Below are 20,101 nucleotides of genomic sequence, written 5' to 3'. Positions count from 1 at the left end.
AGGGGAAGCCCTGGGTCCTGCTAAGACTGAACCCCCCAGTGAACTAGACTGTCGGGGGGAGGGCGGCAATGGGGGGAGGGTAGGGAGGGGAACACCCATAAGGAAGGGGGGGAGGGAAGGGGATGTTTGCCCGGAAACCGGGAAAGGGAATAACACTCGAAATGTACATAAGAAATACTCAAGTTAATAAAAAAAAAAATGCTGGAAAAAAAAAACTTATCAGAATTCTATGACGCTTGATGAAGGTTAGGTAACGAAGATATCAGACAAGTGTCAGTTTATATGTTTGCTTTGATGGTTAGAAAATGAATTATATAATTTCTTAAAGCCTCTGTAGTTTGTATGATAATAAATGCCTGGGTTCAGATAGGTGTATTAGTGTCATTTCTAAAATTAATAAAAGCCTTTGAATTTAATAAATGAAAAGTTAGGGGAAAAAATATTGACTACCTGATGGGGTCAGATAATCCTATTAGTCAGAATGCATACTAGAACTTAAGTAGCAAACATAAAGCTACAGGACATCAGATAATGGTATTCTCACATGTCATTGATTGAATGACAGTTTTCAGTGTTTCATCAAATACATATTAGGAAGTTACTCAGAGCTGATGACAAATAGCATAACCAACTTTCTTTTAAAAAATATGTAAACCTAATATTGCAGAAGTTTCCTAAGGAAGGGGAAGCCCTTGGCCCTGCCAAGGCTGGACCCCCAGTGAATGTGATTGTTGAGGGGAGGGTGGTAATGGGGGGAAGATGGGGAGGGGAACACCCATATAGAAGGGGAGGTGGAGGGGGTAGGGGGATGTTGGCCTGGAAACCAGGAAAGGGAATAACAATTGAAATGTAAATAAGAAATACCCAATTTAATAAAGATAGAGGAAAAAAATATATAAATGAAAATTAAATGAAATTGCCATATGATGGTAGAGATAATATCCTGGCTCGATATCATAGGCTATCAAGTAAACAACCTAACTTGAGTTGTTGGCCACAGGTTTCCCATAGAGCACCTCAAATACTACAGGCTATTGGCAGTGCTCTTGGTTACCATTCATATCTTGATGGTGAGACTCTATTGCTGAAAATACTGCAAGCATATGGCATGGGATATGGAGAATCTAGCAGCTATTCAATTGGTTGATTCATAGCAAGTGGCTAGCATTACTTTGGTAATACCAATATAAAGTCTTCTGATTACATTACCATAACAGTTATCTACACTATGTGTGATATTATAAATTAGAGCTAAATTCATTAAGAATAGTAAAAACAATGATGCAATCTCATAGTACATCATCCTGAATGTATCATCAATAGCAAGGCTAAAGAAATATTTATTCTAAGAGATACTAAATGATTATTAAAGTCTAAATATTTCCTGCTTTATTTATAGTCTTTAAAAATAATGTAGGATGTTCTATATCTGTCTGCTTAACATCATTTTAAATTGCCTGTATTCTTTTCAACTTACAACAATTTATTAATTTTATACTGTATATTCCAAACAGAAAACTAAGCATTTTCCTATTAAATGATTATATAAACTTTAAATCATTCCAACATCCTGCTGATCTATATCCTCTTTTCCTTCTTGGCAAACATGCCAGTAGGAAAACACAAGTATTATCTTAAATCCCAGAATAAATTAGTGAAGGGGATGTAAGTGATCATATCAACTTTGGTGAAAATTGAAATAGTGAAGTGACTTGATGATTTAACTCTCATTATGGATGGTTTCTTCCTTGCTAAATACATCTTGAAGAGCACAGCTACATAGGCTCAATGCAGCAGTTTCATAGATCAGTTTTTTAAAATAAAATTAACTCTTAAATTCTAAATTGGAATGAAAATTTATTTAGAGTAACTGTTAAGATTAACAATTTGGAAGACAAAAGTACATTGAAATAAAAGAATTTAAGGGCTTTGAAGCACAGAACTCATGAAATGGCAAATTTTTCAAAATAATAGATGGAACTTGTGATCACCATCATACTGTTTTAGTGTAATTGAAATTTCAGGTTGATCTCAAGTTGGCTGGTCACTAGATTGCCTTTTTGCCTTTTGCAGAGTATGTCTCAGAGTTTTTGACTGTAAGATAGAAACCACTTGGTGCTCTGTCTTTCTACAGGAAGTGGACTCTATGAATTCCCTCTCCTCACTGTTAGGCATTTCTTCTAAGGTCCCTCCTTTTGAGTCCTGAGAGTCTCTCACCTCCCAGTTCTCTGGAAAACTCCAGAGGGAACCCCACCTCCTACCTCCAGAGGTTACATATTTCTGACTAAGACAGAAGCATATACTTACACCCAACCATTGGACTGGAGTCAGGGAGCCCTGTAGGTGAATTAGGGAAAGGCTAGAGGAAACTGAGGAGGAAAGCAACCCTGTAGGAAGACCAGCAGTCTCAACTAACCCGGACCCCTGAGATCTCTCAGACACTGAACCACCAACCAAGCAGCATACAGGAGCTAGACAGAGGCAACCGGCATATACACAGAAGAGAACTGTCTGATCTGGTTTCAGTGGAAGAAGAGGCACCTAATCCTTAAGAGACTTGAGGCCTCAGGGAGTGGGGAGGGTTGGCGGGAAGCAGGTATCTTCTTAGGAACAATGGAAGGAAGAAAAGGATGAGGAACTAAAATATTTTTTAAAAAAATTTCAAGTTGAATACAAACAATACATTTTAAATTAAAGTTTATCTCTTAAACACGAATCAGAAAATTATTCATGTCCAATAAAGTAAAATGGAGAGGGAGTAGAATACAAACTGAGAGAATAATATGCAGGACTGGCTTACCAGATATAGCATGAATGCTATGATATTTACCATTAGCTTTCTATTATAAAGGAAAAATTAGTCTCGCACAAGTCAAACAAATATTAACAATAATAGGACACTTATTCTGAAGGAAGAACTTAAAAAATCTCCACCACCAAGCATTAAGAGGAAGTTGATATTATTTTTGTTGTTTGGATAGAAAGTAATGATGTTACATTAATGAATCAAAACTTATGATGATTTTACAGATGATAACATAGCACAACATCTCAAGGACCATGTTAGATACAAAGACTTATAACAATCAAAAGCAATAAGAATTTCAACAACAATTCCTATAATAGGTAAACTCACAAACAAACTTTACAAGAACTAGAAAATATCATCCTGATTGAAATAACTCACACCCGAAAGGACATGCATGATATGTACTCACTAATAAGTGATATTAGCCCAAAAATGTACAGTATAAAATCCACAAAACTAAAGAAGGCTAACAAGTATAAGAGCCCAAGTGAGGATGTTTCAATCACACTCGGGAGGGAGAAGAAAATAATCAGGGGAGGCCGAGGGAAAGAGGGACCTGAGTGGGATTGGGGAGGAGGAGGGGAAGAGCAGAAGAGGGGGACATGATCAGGTATGGAAGAGTGAGACAGGAAAGAATTCCTGAGGGGCAGCAAAATGAATGAAAATGTGCAACCTCAGAGAGGGGAGGGGGAATCCTCTAGAATGTACCAGAGATTTGGAAGGTGAATCAAAGTGACTCTTAGGAATCAAGGGGGGGAACCTCAGATGAAACTCCCAATGGTGGGATGAGGAAATTCAGAGTTCACCTTCAGTAGAAAGACAGGGCATAAAGTGGAAGGGTGGGGTTACCATCTCACATCCAAAACCTCTGACCCATAATTGTTCCTGTCTAAAAGAGCTTCAGGAACAAAAATGGAGGAGAGCATAAGGGAAAGGAGGTCCATTGACATGCCTAACTTGGGATCCATCTCAAGGGGAGGTTCCAAAGTCAGACTATTACTGATGCTATCATGTGCGTACAGAGAGGAGTATAGCAGGGCTGTCCTCTGAAAGTCCCAACAGGCAGCAGACTGAGACAGATGTAGATATACCAAACCATTGGACTGAAGTTGGGAATCCCTGTGGTTCAGTTAGGGAAAGGCTGAAAGAAGATGAGGAGGAGGATGACCCAATGGGAGGACCAGCAGTCTTTGCTAACCTGGATCCCTGAGATCTCTCAGACACCAAGCCACCAATCAGGCAGCATACATCAGCTGGTCTGAGGCCCCAAACACATATATAAGAGAGGACTGCCTGGTCTGGCCTCAGTGGGAAAAGATGCACTTTACCCTCTAGAGACTTGAGGACCTATGGAGGGAGAAGTCTGGCCAGGAGTGGACTAGGGGCATCCTCTTGGAAAAAGGGGAGGAGAAATGGGATGAGGGATTCTGGGGTGGGGGCAGAATAGGGGCAATGGCTGAGCTGTAAAAAATAAAAGGAATAAAACAGGAACAAACCATAAGTTTTAACAAATGTTTAAATTCATATTTTATGATAAAAAGATACTAGGAAAATGGTAGAGGTAATAGAAAAATGAACAATTTTATAATGTGTGTTTAGTTTGGCGTGTATATTGCCTGTACTATATGAGTTTGTTAATAATTTGTCATACTTAAGAAATAAAAGGGTTAAATCACAACATTTTATATAGTAAGGACACAACTTTCACAATCTATGATGCTATGGTGAAGTTATCATGAGGAGACTATTTTACTATAAAGAAGACAGTTCTCCAGGGTTGGGGATTTAGCTCAGTGGTAGAGCGCTTGCTTAGCAAGCATAAGGCCCTGGGTTCCGTCCTCAGCTCTGAAAAAAAAAAAAAAAGAGGACAGGACAGTTCTACTCAGAAAGGTGTTTTCATTTGGAGAACAAACAAGAGTGAGAAACTATTCCCATATCTTAATATTCATTTTCTTTTCTTTTGGTTCGTTTTACTATCCTAAAACTTGGACACACAACCTTCTTCATATTTGGTAAGTACATTTCCACTGTGGGAAACTCTCAACCCTCCAGAGGGAGAGAGGACTTGCATTGGAGCATGCATAGAAGAGTGCACACACAGTGCAGTGAAAACTCCTTGGAACCTATTAGGGTGACCTAGAGAGGACTCTAAACCTGGAGAATTTTGAGCCTGGTACAACCATCTTCTTAAACAGGCAAGACATCCATAGGTGGTATTGGAACAACAACCCAGCCACAAAATCTTTAACTTACAAGCTAGGCTGCCTGCAAGATGTACTGTAGCAATTGTGGCTCACAGATTACAGGATGACTGGTCTAACTTGAGGTCCATATCACAAGAGATAGCCCATACCTGGCAGTTACTTCAGGGCCGGAAATCAGAGATTAGATAGCTCAGACACCTATAGTAGAACTAAACGTGCCTTAACAAAAAAAAATTACTGAAATGATTCCTAATGATAATCTGCAATACACATAGATTGGTGCATAGCCCAATTGTCATCAGAGAGGCTTCATGCATCAACTGATGGAAATAGATGCAGAGACCCACAGTCAAGCATTAGGCAGAGCTTGGGAAATCGGGCAGAAGATGGGGTGGAAGGATTGTAGGAGTCAGTGGGATCAAGCACATCATAACATAACAGACAACAGAATCAACTGATAAGGGCTCATAAGGGCTCACAGAGGCAGATCTGACTATAAGGGAGCCTGGATAGGTCTGCGCTTTGCCTTCTGCATATATTCTGGTTGTGTAGTTTGGTGTTCTTGTGGAAACCCTAGTAGTGTGAGTGAGAGTGGGAATGTCTCTGACCCTTTTGCCTCCTCTTGGGACCCTTTTCCTCCTACTAGGTAGTCCTGTCCAACCTTGATATGATTCTTTGTACCGAGTCTTACTGCACTTGCTATGCCATATTTGGTTGATATCACAGAGATGCCTGCTCTTTCCTGAAAGGGAACAAAGGAGGAGTGCATGGGAGGACACAGGAGGTAGGGGGAGGAGGGACTGGGAGAAGAACAGGGAAGGGAAGATCCTCTGATAATGTATAGTATGATAGAAGAATAAATAAAAATAAATTTTAAAAAGAGCACAATCGGGGGTTGGGGATTTAGCTCAGTGGTAGAGCGCTTGCCTAGGAAGCGCAAGGCCCTGGGTTCGGTCCCCAACTCCGAAAAAAAGAACCAAAAAAAAAAAAAAAAAAAAAAAAAAAAAAAAAAAAAAAAAAAAAAAGAGCACAATCTGTGTAGTAAACGAGCATATTCAGAAAGAGCTAGAGGCTTTTCCTTTCCAGTTCAGAGGAAACAAGGGCAACTTGTTGGAATTTGACAACTCATGAAGGAAATGAAGGCTCAATTCCCCAGAGCAAACAAGTTAAATAAGATAATGTCTGGGGACCATTAATACATTGAGCAAAGAAGGGTAACTTTCATAGGAACGTGTTGTAAAAGCATACAGAAATCATGTTAAACAATATTTCAAGGCACCATGAATACCTGAAGATGTTTTCAGTTCATGGGATTGAAAATGTATATAAATAAAGGCAACCAATGTTTCTAATAAATTACATAGAATCTGCAGAGAACAAGACAGATTAGTCAGCATAATTTAGCAAGTGACAACAGAATAATTATCACAAATATATCTTGGCATTAGAAAGATATTTATGACCATTTAAGCAAAGATTATATATATGAAGGGATTCTCTCCTTGTACTAGCATTGAAAGATTGACAATAAGAGCCTATGAGACAGGAGGTGTTTTTAAATAAAAATTCTTATTCTTACTATAATAATTATTCATAAATTCCAAATATTAAACTATTTAAAATTTGAATGTATAAATTATGATATTGACATTTAAATGTTATAATTTGAGGGGGTGGATGGGAATGGGAGCATCCTCATAGAAGAAGGGGGAGGGGAGAGGGAGGTATGGGAGCGGGAGGAAAGGGGATAACATTTGAAATTTAAATAGATAAAATATCCAAGAAAAAGAAAATTATTAAAAACAAAACAAAATCTAAGAAAGAGAAAATAGATTTGGAACTACAGGTAAATATAAAAATATCACTACAAAAAGCTCCAAATTTGACAGCTAACAGAATTTGTCATTGATTTCATTATTAGGAAAACAAAATTATTAAATTCTTATAATTAGTGACATGAGACTTAATCAAACAGATGGTAAATGTGTCAATTGTATTAATTAGGATTTATTATACAAAACAGAATTATGAGAAAGTGTCAGATTTATAGAGTATAAACCTCTCAATAATGTGAATGCATTCATTGGGAAAATGCAAACACACATACATGCAATCATAAGTAAGCATATGTATGAATAGGCACAAGTAGATAAAAACTTAAGAACTTAATCTCAGACTTGAGAAATTATTCTAAATTGGACATTCACAGTTAACAATAGAGAAACGATCCAATAAAATTGAGAAACATTATGAAACAGAGAGATTATTCACTGATATTATGCAAAATCCTCTTAGGAGGGATGTATAGATCGGAGAAAAGACAATACTCAAAAATATAATCGAGGACCATTATAAAAAGAAACAATATATCAGTTTCTCAGTTCTCATTAACCTTCTAGATGACAAAATAAAAATATCCAGAAATATATATCCATGTATTATAAAACAAAACTACAGAGTGTGGCATACAAAGAGAAAATTAAAGGTACCAGACCAAAATAAAGGGAAAAAAGTTTGATAGTAGACTTCTTAACTGCTCAAAAATTCAAAAGACAAGGGAATAATATTTTCAGTATTAGAAAAATAATACTGTCTGCATAATAATATGCTCAACTCTCTATTACTCAATAGAAGGAAAAGGCATTTCAATTATGTGAAATGTGAGAAAACTTGCAACTGCACTCAATATTTGAGCCAGTAAGAAACTGAACACAGAAGAGAAGGGTAACGACAAAACCAGTCACAGAAATGAGTAGAATAGCATTGGAAATTCTAAATGAATATTATGCAAATTAATAAATATATAATAGTATTAACTAATTGGGAAACAGAAACCTATAGATAGATATGGAAGTTTATATACCATAGGTAATGTGAAAGCAAAATTCATACTTACAGTTTCTTATTGTTTTGCCATATTTTTACATATAACTTTATAAGTATTCATTGTTACAGAACTCCTTTGTCTAAGTAATTTATTGTACAAGTCTAGGCAAAACTATTTGTTATACTATTATTCTGATAAATATTTACAGCATTAAATGGATTCCTATAGAGTTGTTATCAGTAGATTAGTGTAGCCCTCAATATTCATCTGAGAAGTTTATTTTTCCAATAAATGGCGATTAACATAAAAATCTACAGCTGATCAAGGTGTGGACAATAAGAGATTTCAGAATGCTCATCTCTCCATAAGGTATTTCTATATTATACCCCACTTCTTCCAAGGTTCAAGTATCATTGTAGGAAATCAAGCAGAAAAACTGTAAGATCCAAAGACAGTGAATGACTAAAAGGAAACTATTTTATGAATACATCGATGTTGTTGCATGGTAGTTGAGGCATCATTCATAGGACCCATAGAATAAAGTCAGACCAACCTTAGCCTTTAGTTGTGGTAGGACTGTGGAAATAAAATCTCACACCTATTTGAGAAGATATTGGCAATTTATGCTACTGGTAAAAAGAAAGTCAGATTGTTTTACAATTACAGTCCCTATGAGATTACTTACACTCCACTCAAATAACTCTATAGGTTAAAAGGAAGAACAAAGGAAAGAAAGAGGAAAAATGAATGAAAGAAAGATAAAAAAGAAAGGATGAAAGGAAAGAAAGGAAGAAGGCAAAGAGAGAGAGCAAGGGAGGGAGGAAAGAAAGAGGGAAGAAATAAAGAAATAAAGAAAAGGAAAGGATTGAAATTGTGATCAATTTGCAATACTGGTGGAGATATAAGAAGAAATGGAGGAAAGGAAATGGGGGTAGACTTTTACAAAATTTTTTATATGCATGCTTGAAATTATCAACCAACCCCCCTCAAAATATTTTACTCTATATCTTACCAGTCAGAACTACATCTGCCTTCCATATGCCTTCACATTTCAAGAAGTGCAAAACTCTATTAAAAATATTATAACTCAAAAATAGTGGTGTAACTGAACCCTTTATTGATCAAGCATATTCACAGAGACAATTATGTCTAGGAATAGAAAATGTAAAGTTCAACTTGTGCCCTGTTTTGGAAATCATACCCATTTGAAAGTTTTATATCCTCTTTCCCCTTTGCATTTTCAAAATAAAAATAGCTACTTATTTTTGATAGAATGATTAATGTATGCAGTGCTTGAATTCTTTTCTATATTCACATAAAAACAGTCCATTAAATAAACCAAGTGAATAAAATAAAGTACCATTTGTGAAAATGAATAAATAGAAAATATCAAAAATGAGCTAGCTAGGCAATATCCTCTAAAAAGAAGCATAGAGGGCCCAATGATGATTATTAAAAACCATTCTAATAAAAATAAATTTCTACACAGAATGCTGACATGTGAGAGAATTAAATAAATTTATATACCTTTAAATGTATGTAAATCAATTTAATTTATAAAAATCTAGTATTTATAAATTTCATAATCTTATAAGACCAGTAAAATATAATTGCTGTTTAAGTATTTTAAGTCATATAGTTAATTTATAAACCATAAAATACATACAAAAATATCTTTTTAAAAGCATTTTTGTATTTGTGACCATATGTGAATGTTCCCAAATCTAACACCTGTGCAAATGCCAATTTAGTCCTGAAGGAACACCAGACCCCCTGGAACTGGAGTTGCAGCAGTTGTGAACACCCTATATCAGGTCTTATGAATTGAACTCTTGTTAACTGAAAGAAGAGAAAGCATTTATAAATGCTGTGCCATCTCTATTATAACACAAAATCTATCATGATCATTCACAGACTAAAAGGAGTTTTATGAAAGTTAAGAAACTGTCACAATTTATACACATTGTAGGTGTGTGGATGAAGAATTCTAGATTAAATTATTTACATAAAACTTAGATACTTAATTATTATGATTTTGACATTGAACTGATAAAAAATAAAACAACTAACTTCCAAAGTTTTGCATTTTCCATTCAGCCTGGTGCACAGCCATTGGTAGTTCGTGGTCAAAGTTTCAAGTTCCTTTTTTAAGGCCTCTTGTGCTGCAGGTGGAGCTTGAGAAATTACACTATTTACAGTCTCAGTAAGGAGTTTCACTTTAGCTTCTTTTTGCAGGGCCTCTTCTTTAGCTCTCTGAAAAGCAAATCGTAATCTCTTAAGAGCAACTCAACCTTATCACTTCCAATACTCATTCTTATCTGGCATACCATTTCTTCCTGGTTGAATTTCTGTTAGGATAGTTTGTGAACATAAAACAAATGCTCCTTCCAATTCTTTCATTTCAGATTTATGTATGATTAAAAACTTGAAAGTTAGTATAAAATATAATAGATTTTAATAATGGCTATAGTAGGGTACGGTACACACACCTGTTTTTCCTTTACTTTGAATATAGATACAGGCAAAAAATGGTTTCAAGGCCATTCTTGGATATATAATAATTTTGAGGTCACCTTAGGAAAAGTGAAACTTTGTCTCAAAATAAAAATAATTTGATAAGTTATCTGTACATGGATATATATTTTTCAAATATATGTATGTATCTATAGAAAGTTGCATCAAAAGTTAAGAATTGCATGTGTTAATAACATGTTTGAAAATATTTAGAAGACTATAATCAACATCACTTATGAAATTTTCAGGTGAATCACAATTGAATTTAGTGAAGATGCTATATAAATGAAAAGATAGTAAATATAAAAAATGTTTACGGTTATATTTGGAATATTCTGATGAAAGACGATTCTTCAGTAATTGAAAACTTAGGAAAAGTCTAGAAAGCTAAAGTACAAAGTCTCACAGCTATTGCTTCCCTTTTCTTTTGGATGAAAATTTGCTTCATAAAACTTAAAACTTGGACAAGTCCATTTGAAAATATGGAAGCTCAATTCAACAATATAACACAGTCATATTTAGAAAAGCATCACATATATGTGAACATTTTATATATACAAAACATCTTAAAGCACAATATATCAAATAGTACTGGATCCCCTGTCCTGGTTCTGATGAATGGCTAATATCACTTTTTTAATCATAACATCAGTCTTATTCTTTTTCTTCAAGACAGAAAGTGATTCTATAACAGAGTTATATCTACTCTGGCATTAATCTAATCAAAGCCCTCAAGCTGGTCTTCAATATCATCTAACAAAAATGTTATAGTTGCTTTTGTTTGATCGACATTATCCAGGGTTCTCCACATCTTGCATTTTGCTAATTGTAAAGAGTTTCATAAAACACATAACATTTTCAATAAGAAGTAACCTATGTAATTTAGAGACTGTTTTCACTTAAATTATAATGTGAAAATAGATTTTGGAGCACGCACATGTAAACACGCATAAAAAACATGAGAGAGCGACAGAGAGAGAGAGAGAGAGAGAGAGAGAGAGAGAGAGAAAGACTATAGTCTATAGTTCAATTTTTTTCTTCAACAATACCAACTATAAGTATTTAAAGTACATAATGTACATGTTGTCTATGAAGGAAATACCATTCGGTGAATAGGAATTGGACATAAGAAACAGAAGAAAAATTATGAAGATCCAATGATAATCCTAGTCAATTTAGTTAATGACTAGACATTATTCCTACAGGAAAGCTATGGGAAACATATGCCTCAGAATTATTGCTTTCATATTTCGTGGAATTTGAGGATTGTATACATGTAATCTTCTAAAACTGGCTGAAAGGGAGTTCAGACAATATTGCTTCCCTAATATTTGTAGTTGTCACAAAGTTTTAAAGTGTAATTGATGTGAAATAATGCAGATTCTGGCTAGGGTAATTTGGAATTTGGTCCTGCTTACAAATAGTGTGAACAGTTCAGAATATGGGCAGTATATGGACAAGAGAGATATAAAATACTGTTTCATATATTTATATTTTAAGCATGAATTGGAATTAATCTTAGAATGCCATAAAATATGCAGTATAGTAAAATATACAGGACACTTTAAATATAAAATCATTTATTTCATGGTTTTAATTTAAGCATTTGAAAAATCAGTTTGTTCTTATAAAATTTTCAAGCATCATATGAGCTTGGGGTTTGTTTCTATGTAAATCTTTTTTGCCTGTGGTATTCTTATAATTATCAAAAACTTTCAGAACTATTGGCCTATTACCATCATTAGAATCAAACTTCAAACATGTTCTGTTAGTCTGGATTAGAAATTTTGAAAGAGTCAAACAATTTAAATGAATGCTTCTAAATGTATGTCTTTTCTTTATTATAGTTTAAGTATGTCTGACTTTCACGGGTGAGTGGAAGACTTGTAATAGTGTTCAAAATGTATCAATGTATATATGGGGCCAAAATTTAGGAATTTAGGTAAGGTTTGAAGGTATTCATTACAATACCATCTTCAGTAAAAGCAAGCGTTTTGGGCTTCTTCACGCATCTAATTTATAAGCTCAGTAATATTTTTCATTCGAATGAGCCAAAGTATAACCAAAGTCTGGAACTGTCATTACATGGAATATTTTTGAAAACATATTATTTTTCTAGCATACCCCAAAGGTCATATTGAATTCCAAATCGGGCCTCTCTTTGGCAGGGTCATATATTTATTTATCATTTGATGATTTCAATCAAAAGTACATCCATCTGGATGTTGGGGCACGTTGTGGCTAAATGTCTTCCTTCCAGCAATTAGTACAAGAGTTGAACTGGATCCGGTGACTGTCAAACTACTTTTCCACTAAGCCATCTCACCAGCCTAAACTTAATTTTTTTTATACAAATATTCTAGGGTGATCCCCATTCTTTCCTCAAATACTAATACTAGTGCTTTGGTGATTAAGCAAATGTTATGTTTGTATAATTTCTTTTTATTACAAATATGTGTTATACTAAGATCCAGGATTGAAACTACAAGAGTGAAATGTTAATAAAAGAACATCTGCTATAATGAATTCAATATTTTTTTAATTATGAAGATAGAAAATATAATTAACAATGGTTTCTAAAAGAGATACAAAGCATGAGGTTGCTCATCAAAAACTTCCTTTCAGTCCCTTAAAATAGGCAAATTTTTTTTTACTTGTGAAAAGATAAAATAATATCAATTACAAAACAGTAGTGTCATTTTAATATCAGAAAAAAATAAATAAAGCGATAGGAGATCTCTGGTCTCTTAATGAGAGAGATGTCAAAATAAGTCTGTTCGTATTTACAGCAATACGAATGAATAGAATGTTCAAAAAATAACAGTTAGAAGTCTGGAGCAAGCCCTATCATTGTACAGCAGATAGTGAACTGACCTCAAGAAATTCCTTAACTTGCAAGCAGAACCTCAAGAAATTGGATTTTTTTGCCAATTCCCTTAGCTTCTATTGCCAGAGGCTGCCTGAGCCATTCCTTTTCAATTTTACAGCATACTGCACCAATTGTGTAGCTAGACCAATTATTTAAACATGCCAATCAACATGAAAAACTGATTGGACTGCTCACTTACTTTCAGGATTGTTTTTACAATTTTAAAATTTGAAGTGTGCTACTAATCTGCATCAATGAAAATTAAAAAAAACAAAAACAAAAACAAAAACAAAAAAGGTCCGACTAGGTAGTTGATATGTATACAAATACAAAAATGTTGGTTGCTCCAGTGTTACCATCAATTAGCAGGTTATACATATTAAAGTATATAAAAGGCCAAGGAATGGTGAGTGAAAGACTAAGCCAAACAAAAGAATCCGGCAAGAAACAAAGCAGAAAATGTGGCAACAAAATGTGGCATTTATCTTCTCAGGGATATGAAGAAATATTTATAGACTTTTATTACAGGTGATAGACAAAAGCCATCAGGAAATGAAAATATTATAGCATGGCACACCACATGTGAAAAGAATTTGGAAAATCATAACTGAATTTGACTAAAATGGAATAGTGTAACATATCATCTGTCCATGTTGTTCCACTACAGATAAAACATGTACATGTGTAATCAATTGTTCTATGAAGATTTGCCTTATTTATTTCTGATTGACCAAGAAAGTATGATCTGAATTAGTTTCAAATATGCACTATTTATATAGCTAGTCTTATCATGACCTCTTCACAATCAAATTTAAAATCATCACAGGCTTTTATGTGAAACCCTTTAAATGCTGACTCCTCTCTTAACCCACCCCACACAACTTGGATGTTAATGGATATTTGCCCACTGCCTCAAATGAACCTTGAATCATTTACCCTCTGCTCTATCTCTTTTATGTAGGCAGTGGTTATTGTTATTATTATTATTATTATTATTATTATTATTATTATTATTATTTCCTTTCCCAGTTTATCTTAGGATCTTTGTTTGTTGGAAGTATTTCCTGTGATAAGAATGTGCTTTGAAGATGTATTTTCTTCATGTTGGTTTTCTCTCATGACTCAGATCCTCTCACATGAAATGCACTTCTTCAGAAATGTTTTACAAAGCAAACTTTGCAAAACAGCATCTGACCTCCATCAATTGTTTCCTCATCAGTAATCAATCTCTATTTTAAAAATCTAATGGGATTCGTTTTTGAAAGTTATTATAAACACCATTTTCATGTTCCTACAAGATGTGGTATTTTGAAGAATCACTATCTGATGATGTTATATTTCTTTCTATTTTTACTTTGTTTTCTTTGGTTTATTTTACCTTCATTTCTTCAACAGCAGTCTGTAATTCATCTGGAGTTTTATATTCAAAATCTCTCTCTAAATATTCCTCTTCAGCTTGGGTCATCCACTCATGCATCTCTGATAGATCTTTTTGGAGGCTTACAGTTTTATCCAAACCAGCCTTCAGGGCTTCCTTTCTGGTGTAGACCTGAATTTAAAAGGAAAACAAACAAGACATAAAATAAAAGAACCATTAATATCCCAAAATAGGTAAATCATAAGTATTTTCAGTGAAGATGCTTTATTTTGACCCTATTATTTATCATTCTATAAACAACAAATCTTAGCTAGTAAAGATGAAGCAAAAAAGAACATGGGAAATGAGCTAAATAAATCAATATTCACCACCTTTCACGTGAAAGAGAAATTGAGTATACCTGAGTCTACTTAAGAATTTTGTCTCAATACTTTAACCAATGGCAAAACTAGTGCTGGCAATTATTTTCAAGGAACGTACCACCTCCTAAAAGCACTTATACGATTGGTGATGAACCAGCAGAACTTCGCCAGAGTGATATTATCCAGTTGAAAACCTGAAGGTCCTGCACTGATTTTTCTGGAAAAAGTAGACTAAGTTAGCACTATAGACCTGATTAGTAATTTTGCGGCTCATTACATTTTAGAGATGCTATTTTATAATTACTCTCAAGATGTTCTTGAATGCAGAAAAAAAAAACTTTTCATGGCAGCCAATCGTTGTGGACTATGACTATAATAAAAGCATTCTGGGAGGCTATTAGGAGTTCATGTTCAGCCTGAGCTATATAAATGAGAATTGACCCTTGAGCTAAAGTGCAAACCTATCTTTACAAACAATGGAACAAACAACAAGAAAACAGCAAGAACAACAACAAACAAAAAACTAAAACTCATGGGGTATGAATATGCTATACAGTTCTAAATATAAGCTAGAGCCACTTAGTAATCACAGTTAATAAAAGACTCACTATTCTAAGTAGCAATTTTCTTTGCAAATAGAAAATGTTATAGTTAATTATATGGGCATATACACTGACAATTTCATATAATATTTGCATAATTTAATATTCTAGTACTTAAGGGTTCTCATAAATCAAAATGTAAAACAGTGAAAAATGCATAAGTGATTTATTAAAAGGAATATATGGCCTCATACAATAAACACATGATATATCATAGTATATGATATTAATAATACATATCACATGTAACATATGTGTATCTGAAGAGTATGTTCAAATATGACTAATAATTAAGTGATCATAATGAATATATTTTTCCATAAAATATGCAAAGATTAAATACTGAAGATGATCAGTTTGGAAGAGGTGGCAGAAAGAAATTTCCATGCCTGTTGAGAATAATAAACAAAGGTATATAAACTTTAGACAGTATATCAGACAAATATGTTTAAAATGTTAATATTCTTGAATCTTAGATTCTCTTTTTCATTCTTAAGAGTGAATTGAAGTGTATAAATTTGTGTGTAAACTTTTCAGTTCAGCTTGGAAACACTAGTAGTTGGAAACATTTCCAGATATATTTTAGTGAGGGAATAAAGAAATTGTGATGTACATTTGCCATTAACATATCTATAGCAAAATAAAAAGTTAATTAATATATAAATTGTTTTTGAAAATCACATTGTTAAATAATATATGTAAACACACGTAATGTATGTCAGAAGATTTTTTTTTTGTTGGTCATTTTCTGTTTTAGTTCTAGAGTTTGGCACAGAGCATTCTCTGACAGGTGACAAACTCTGGACCACTGTGCAACAGCGCCATCTTGTAAAGTATATGTTTAAAGCCACTCCCCTTTCTAAACATTTGAGGTGTCTTATAATTTAGTAGTTATTTATCAGAAAAATAGCAAAATCTGTAACTTTAAAAACAATGCCCTATATCTGAGCATCTATTACAAAGTATCCTATAGTATTACACTTGTTGTAAAATTCTTCCATCCTCCATTTAAGTGTAACTCTTAACAGTTATTCAGTCTAGAACTGAACAAGTTTTTGTATTTTAAATAATGCCTCATATTACAGAAACAAAGATTTCAGCATGGTTGATATTCAATATCTGTAGAATCAGACATCAGAACTAACAAAATAATATAATTATTGAATTTTCTCTCTAGATAAATATACTAACCTCTAGACCAAGTGAAAATAGTTATCTTTGATAAATCGCCAACAGTAAATTTAACAATTTTTCCAATAAACACATATTTTTGGACAGTGAGTCTATAAAGAGCACAAGTCAACATGCTATTAAATTTTTACATGGTTAGTATGCTTTCCCTTAATCTTTTGAAGTAACCAAAGAGGATACAAAGTATTAAAAAGACTAAGAAGTTAGTCAAGATCTGTAGTAAAAAATACATAATATGCTCTAAAAGTAAACTATAGCAAAGTGAACAAAAATACATTTTAGGGACATGAAGATACAGTCTTCAATGATAGCTTGAGTATACAGGAAGGGAAGCTGTTTGGGATCAGAATGATTGGACTAAAGCCCTAGAAAAGTAACATCATCAATTGTCTTTCATCACATTCATAACTAAAGTAAGAGTTAGTATGTTTAGCTCCCAAGGTCTTTTATAAATGTGACAATCCATGATTTAATTAGCCTGATAAAAATTAGGAAATGTTTGTGTTTTCCTGTGTTAAAAGGATTATGTTCAAACATTTCAGTTATGGCAAGCATATTAGCAAGGACAATGTGATAAATTTAGAAGGAAATGCCATGTTTAACTGAAATGCACACAATTGTCAGAGTCAGCTGATTATATTGTATTCTATTCTTATGATAGATAAATCATAAAGTACTTCACGTCTTCTGTTGTGAAATCTTCAAGTCTAATATTGAATATTATTTCACCATTTTCTTTAACATATGACATCAGAATAAGAAATGACTTGGTCTTCTTAGATAATATTTGACTCATTCCAATGCCATCATCTCCATTAAGTAGAATTTTCATAAAGATATATAAAATGTCTATTGTATTCCAATTTATTTCTGATATGAAGGTTTAATAATTCCATGGTCAAATAAAGTAAATAAAAGAATTAAATATTTAATCAATTGAGCTATATTTTAATGAATTTGAATATTTTATAAATATGTACAAATTATGGCAATTTCAGTTACGGATAAATACAAAACACTACTTAATTCTTTCTTTGTATTACTTTTTTGAGCATAGATCATTTTTTGTGGACTAACTGAAAAGAATTATCCTTTAATTTTAATAGCTAAATCTTAACATTATTGATTTAGATATATTATCTCTGAGATTTTAAATAATGTTGCTGTTATTTGTTATTTATTAGTTATAATATAAATTCTTTATCATTTTATAATTTTAAAAACCAGATGTAGGATTGTTAAACATCTTTAAATACTACAGAAAATTTAACAATTTCTAACAAATTATTCTTAACATAAGAGAAAACACTGTATAATCATTGTGATGTGCAAATATTTCTATAAAGGAATGATTTATAGTTCTTTTCTCTTCTTGCCTCAGGAACAATGAATGGGAAACAACGTCTCAGCCTGTCTTTTTACTGTACTCACTTCTTCGCTCCCAAAATGCAGAATTTGTGACTCTGAAAAACTTGGTCATTTGGGACAGCACGTGTATGAGGATTGTGGTATCTCAAGAATGAAAGAGATATAAAAATATTTATGATTAAATACCAGGATCAGTATGAAGTTAGATTCCATGACAAGTTTTTGTTAAGCAATATGTCAGTAAATTCATAATGTTTTTGAACAATGTTTTTCTTTTCCTGTCCCCTTTGGTTTTGTTTGTTTGTTTGCTTTTTCGAACAATGTATTTTTAATACACATTATATTTAACAGTAGGTCTTAAGCAAGGAAACTTAAAAAAATGCAATAGTTATAAAAATATGCTCCTATATCATCCCAAGTGAGGTAACCCTGATCCAGAAAGACACTATGGCATACATTAACTTATAAATGCACATTAGCCATGAAGTGTAAGATAACCATGTTACAATCCACAGACCAAATGAAACTAAATAATAACAAGGGTCTAAGGGAAGTTGTGTGAGTCTCACTCAGACTGGGAAAGAAAATAGTCATTTTAAATGGATGAAGAGAGGAAACATGTTTGGGGGAGATGGTATGAGGAAGTGAATGAGAATGGGAACCAGGTGTGGGGTGGAGAGAGGGAGGTGGCTGGGAGTGAGAATGGAAATCATCGGTGGGGGCACATCTCTGGGACTATTTCCAGACCTGGTATATGGTAGGCTACAAGAGTCTCTGGGTTGACCCTACATGAAATTTCTATCAGCAGGGGATATGGCGACTGAAGTAACCAACTTCTGTAGCCAGGTGGGATTTCAGTTGTGGGAAGGGGATATCAACCCACCCACCATACCTTCAACTCAGATTGGTCCTTCCTACAAGATGCTCAGGAATAAAGATGGAGCATAAACTGAGGGAATAGCTAGTGATTGCCACAAGTTGAGACCAATCTGTGGTCATCTGAATAATCTTGGCTCAAGCAATGGCACTATTTGGAGGTGTAGCCTTGTTGGAGAAAGTGTGTCATCCTGGTTGCCTGGAAGCCAGTCTTCTCCTAGCATCCTTCATATGAAGATGTAGAACCCTCAGTTCTACCTGTACCATGTCAGTCCAGATGCTGCTAAGCTCCTGCCTTGATAATAATGGACTGAACCTCTGAACCTGTAAGCTCCCTCAATTAAATGTTGGACTTTAAAAGAGATGCCTTGGCCATAGTGTCTGCTCACAGCAATAAAACCCTAACTAAAACACCATTCCATGGAAGAGAGCCAACCCCTAACAATATTAATGATATTCTGCTATGCTTGCAGACAGAAGCCTAACATAACTGTCTCCTGAGAAGCTTCATCCAGGAGCAGATGGAAACTGATGAGTCTTATAGAAGAGTGGGGTATAAAATTGAGGAAACAGAAGGGGGTCAAGCACAGAACAAGAAGACCTATAGAATCAAGTATACTGGGACCATGAGAGCTCAGAGACCACTGAGCTATCAACCAAAGAGCATTCACAGGTTAGAACCCAACACACTTGGAGCAGAGGTGCAGTTTGGTCTTCACAAGGGTCCACTAACAATTGGAGTGGTGGTTATCTCTGACTGTTGCCTACCCTTGAACTCTCTTCCCCTAGCTGGACTGCCTGGTTAGGCCTCATTGGGAGAGCATGTGTTTAGATCTGATGAGACTAGATGTCCTAGGCAGGATGGAATCCAAGGTGGGCTTCTACTTCTCAGAGAAGGGGAAGATGTAATGGGAGGAGGGTCTGTAAGGGTGGGACCGACCAGGAATACATAAGGGCTGCAATTAGGATGTAAAATGAATGAATAAATAAATAAATAAATAAATAAATAAATAAATGAATTAACAAATAAATTTAATACTAATTAATTTCCAAGAGTTATTTCATTCTTTCCCCATTGTTGGTTTCTCTGTTTGAAATAAT

At 34.0% G+C, this 20,101-nt stretch overlaps 1 protein-coding gene across 1 annotated transcript in view; it reads right to left on the bottom strand.

Moving 5' to 3' along the window:
- The window catches only part of LOC116887852 (dystrophin-like), a 64,106-nt gene that overhangs the window by 957 nt on the left and 43,048 nt on the right, over positions 1–20,101 (bottom strand). Inside the window, 3 exon segments of the mRNA XM_032889356.1 lie at positions 5,622–5,755; positions 9,911–10,093; positions 14,602–14,772. Of these exon segments, the coding sequence (XP_032745247.1) occupies positions 5,622–5,755; positions 9,911–10,093; positions 14,602–14,772 (488 nt within the window).

This window comes from Rattus rattus, chromosome X (genome assembly GCF_011064425.1).
Source record: "Rattus rattus isolate New Zealand chromosome X, Rrattus_CSIRO_v1, whole genome shotgun sequence".
Classification (NCBI taxonomy): domain Eukaryota; kingdom Metazoa; phylum Chordata; class Mammalia; order Rodentia; family Muridae; genus Rattus; species Rattus rattus.
Note: the sequence above shows the minus strand (reverse complement) of the source record. Positions and strands in the feature narration are given on the sequence as shown.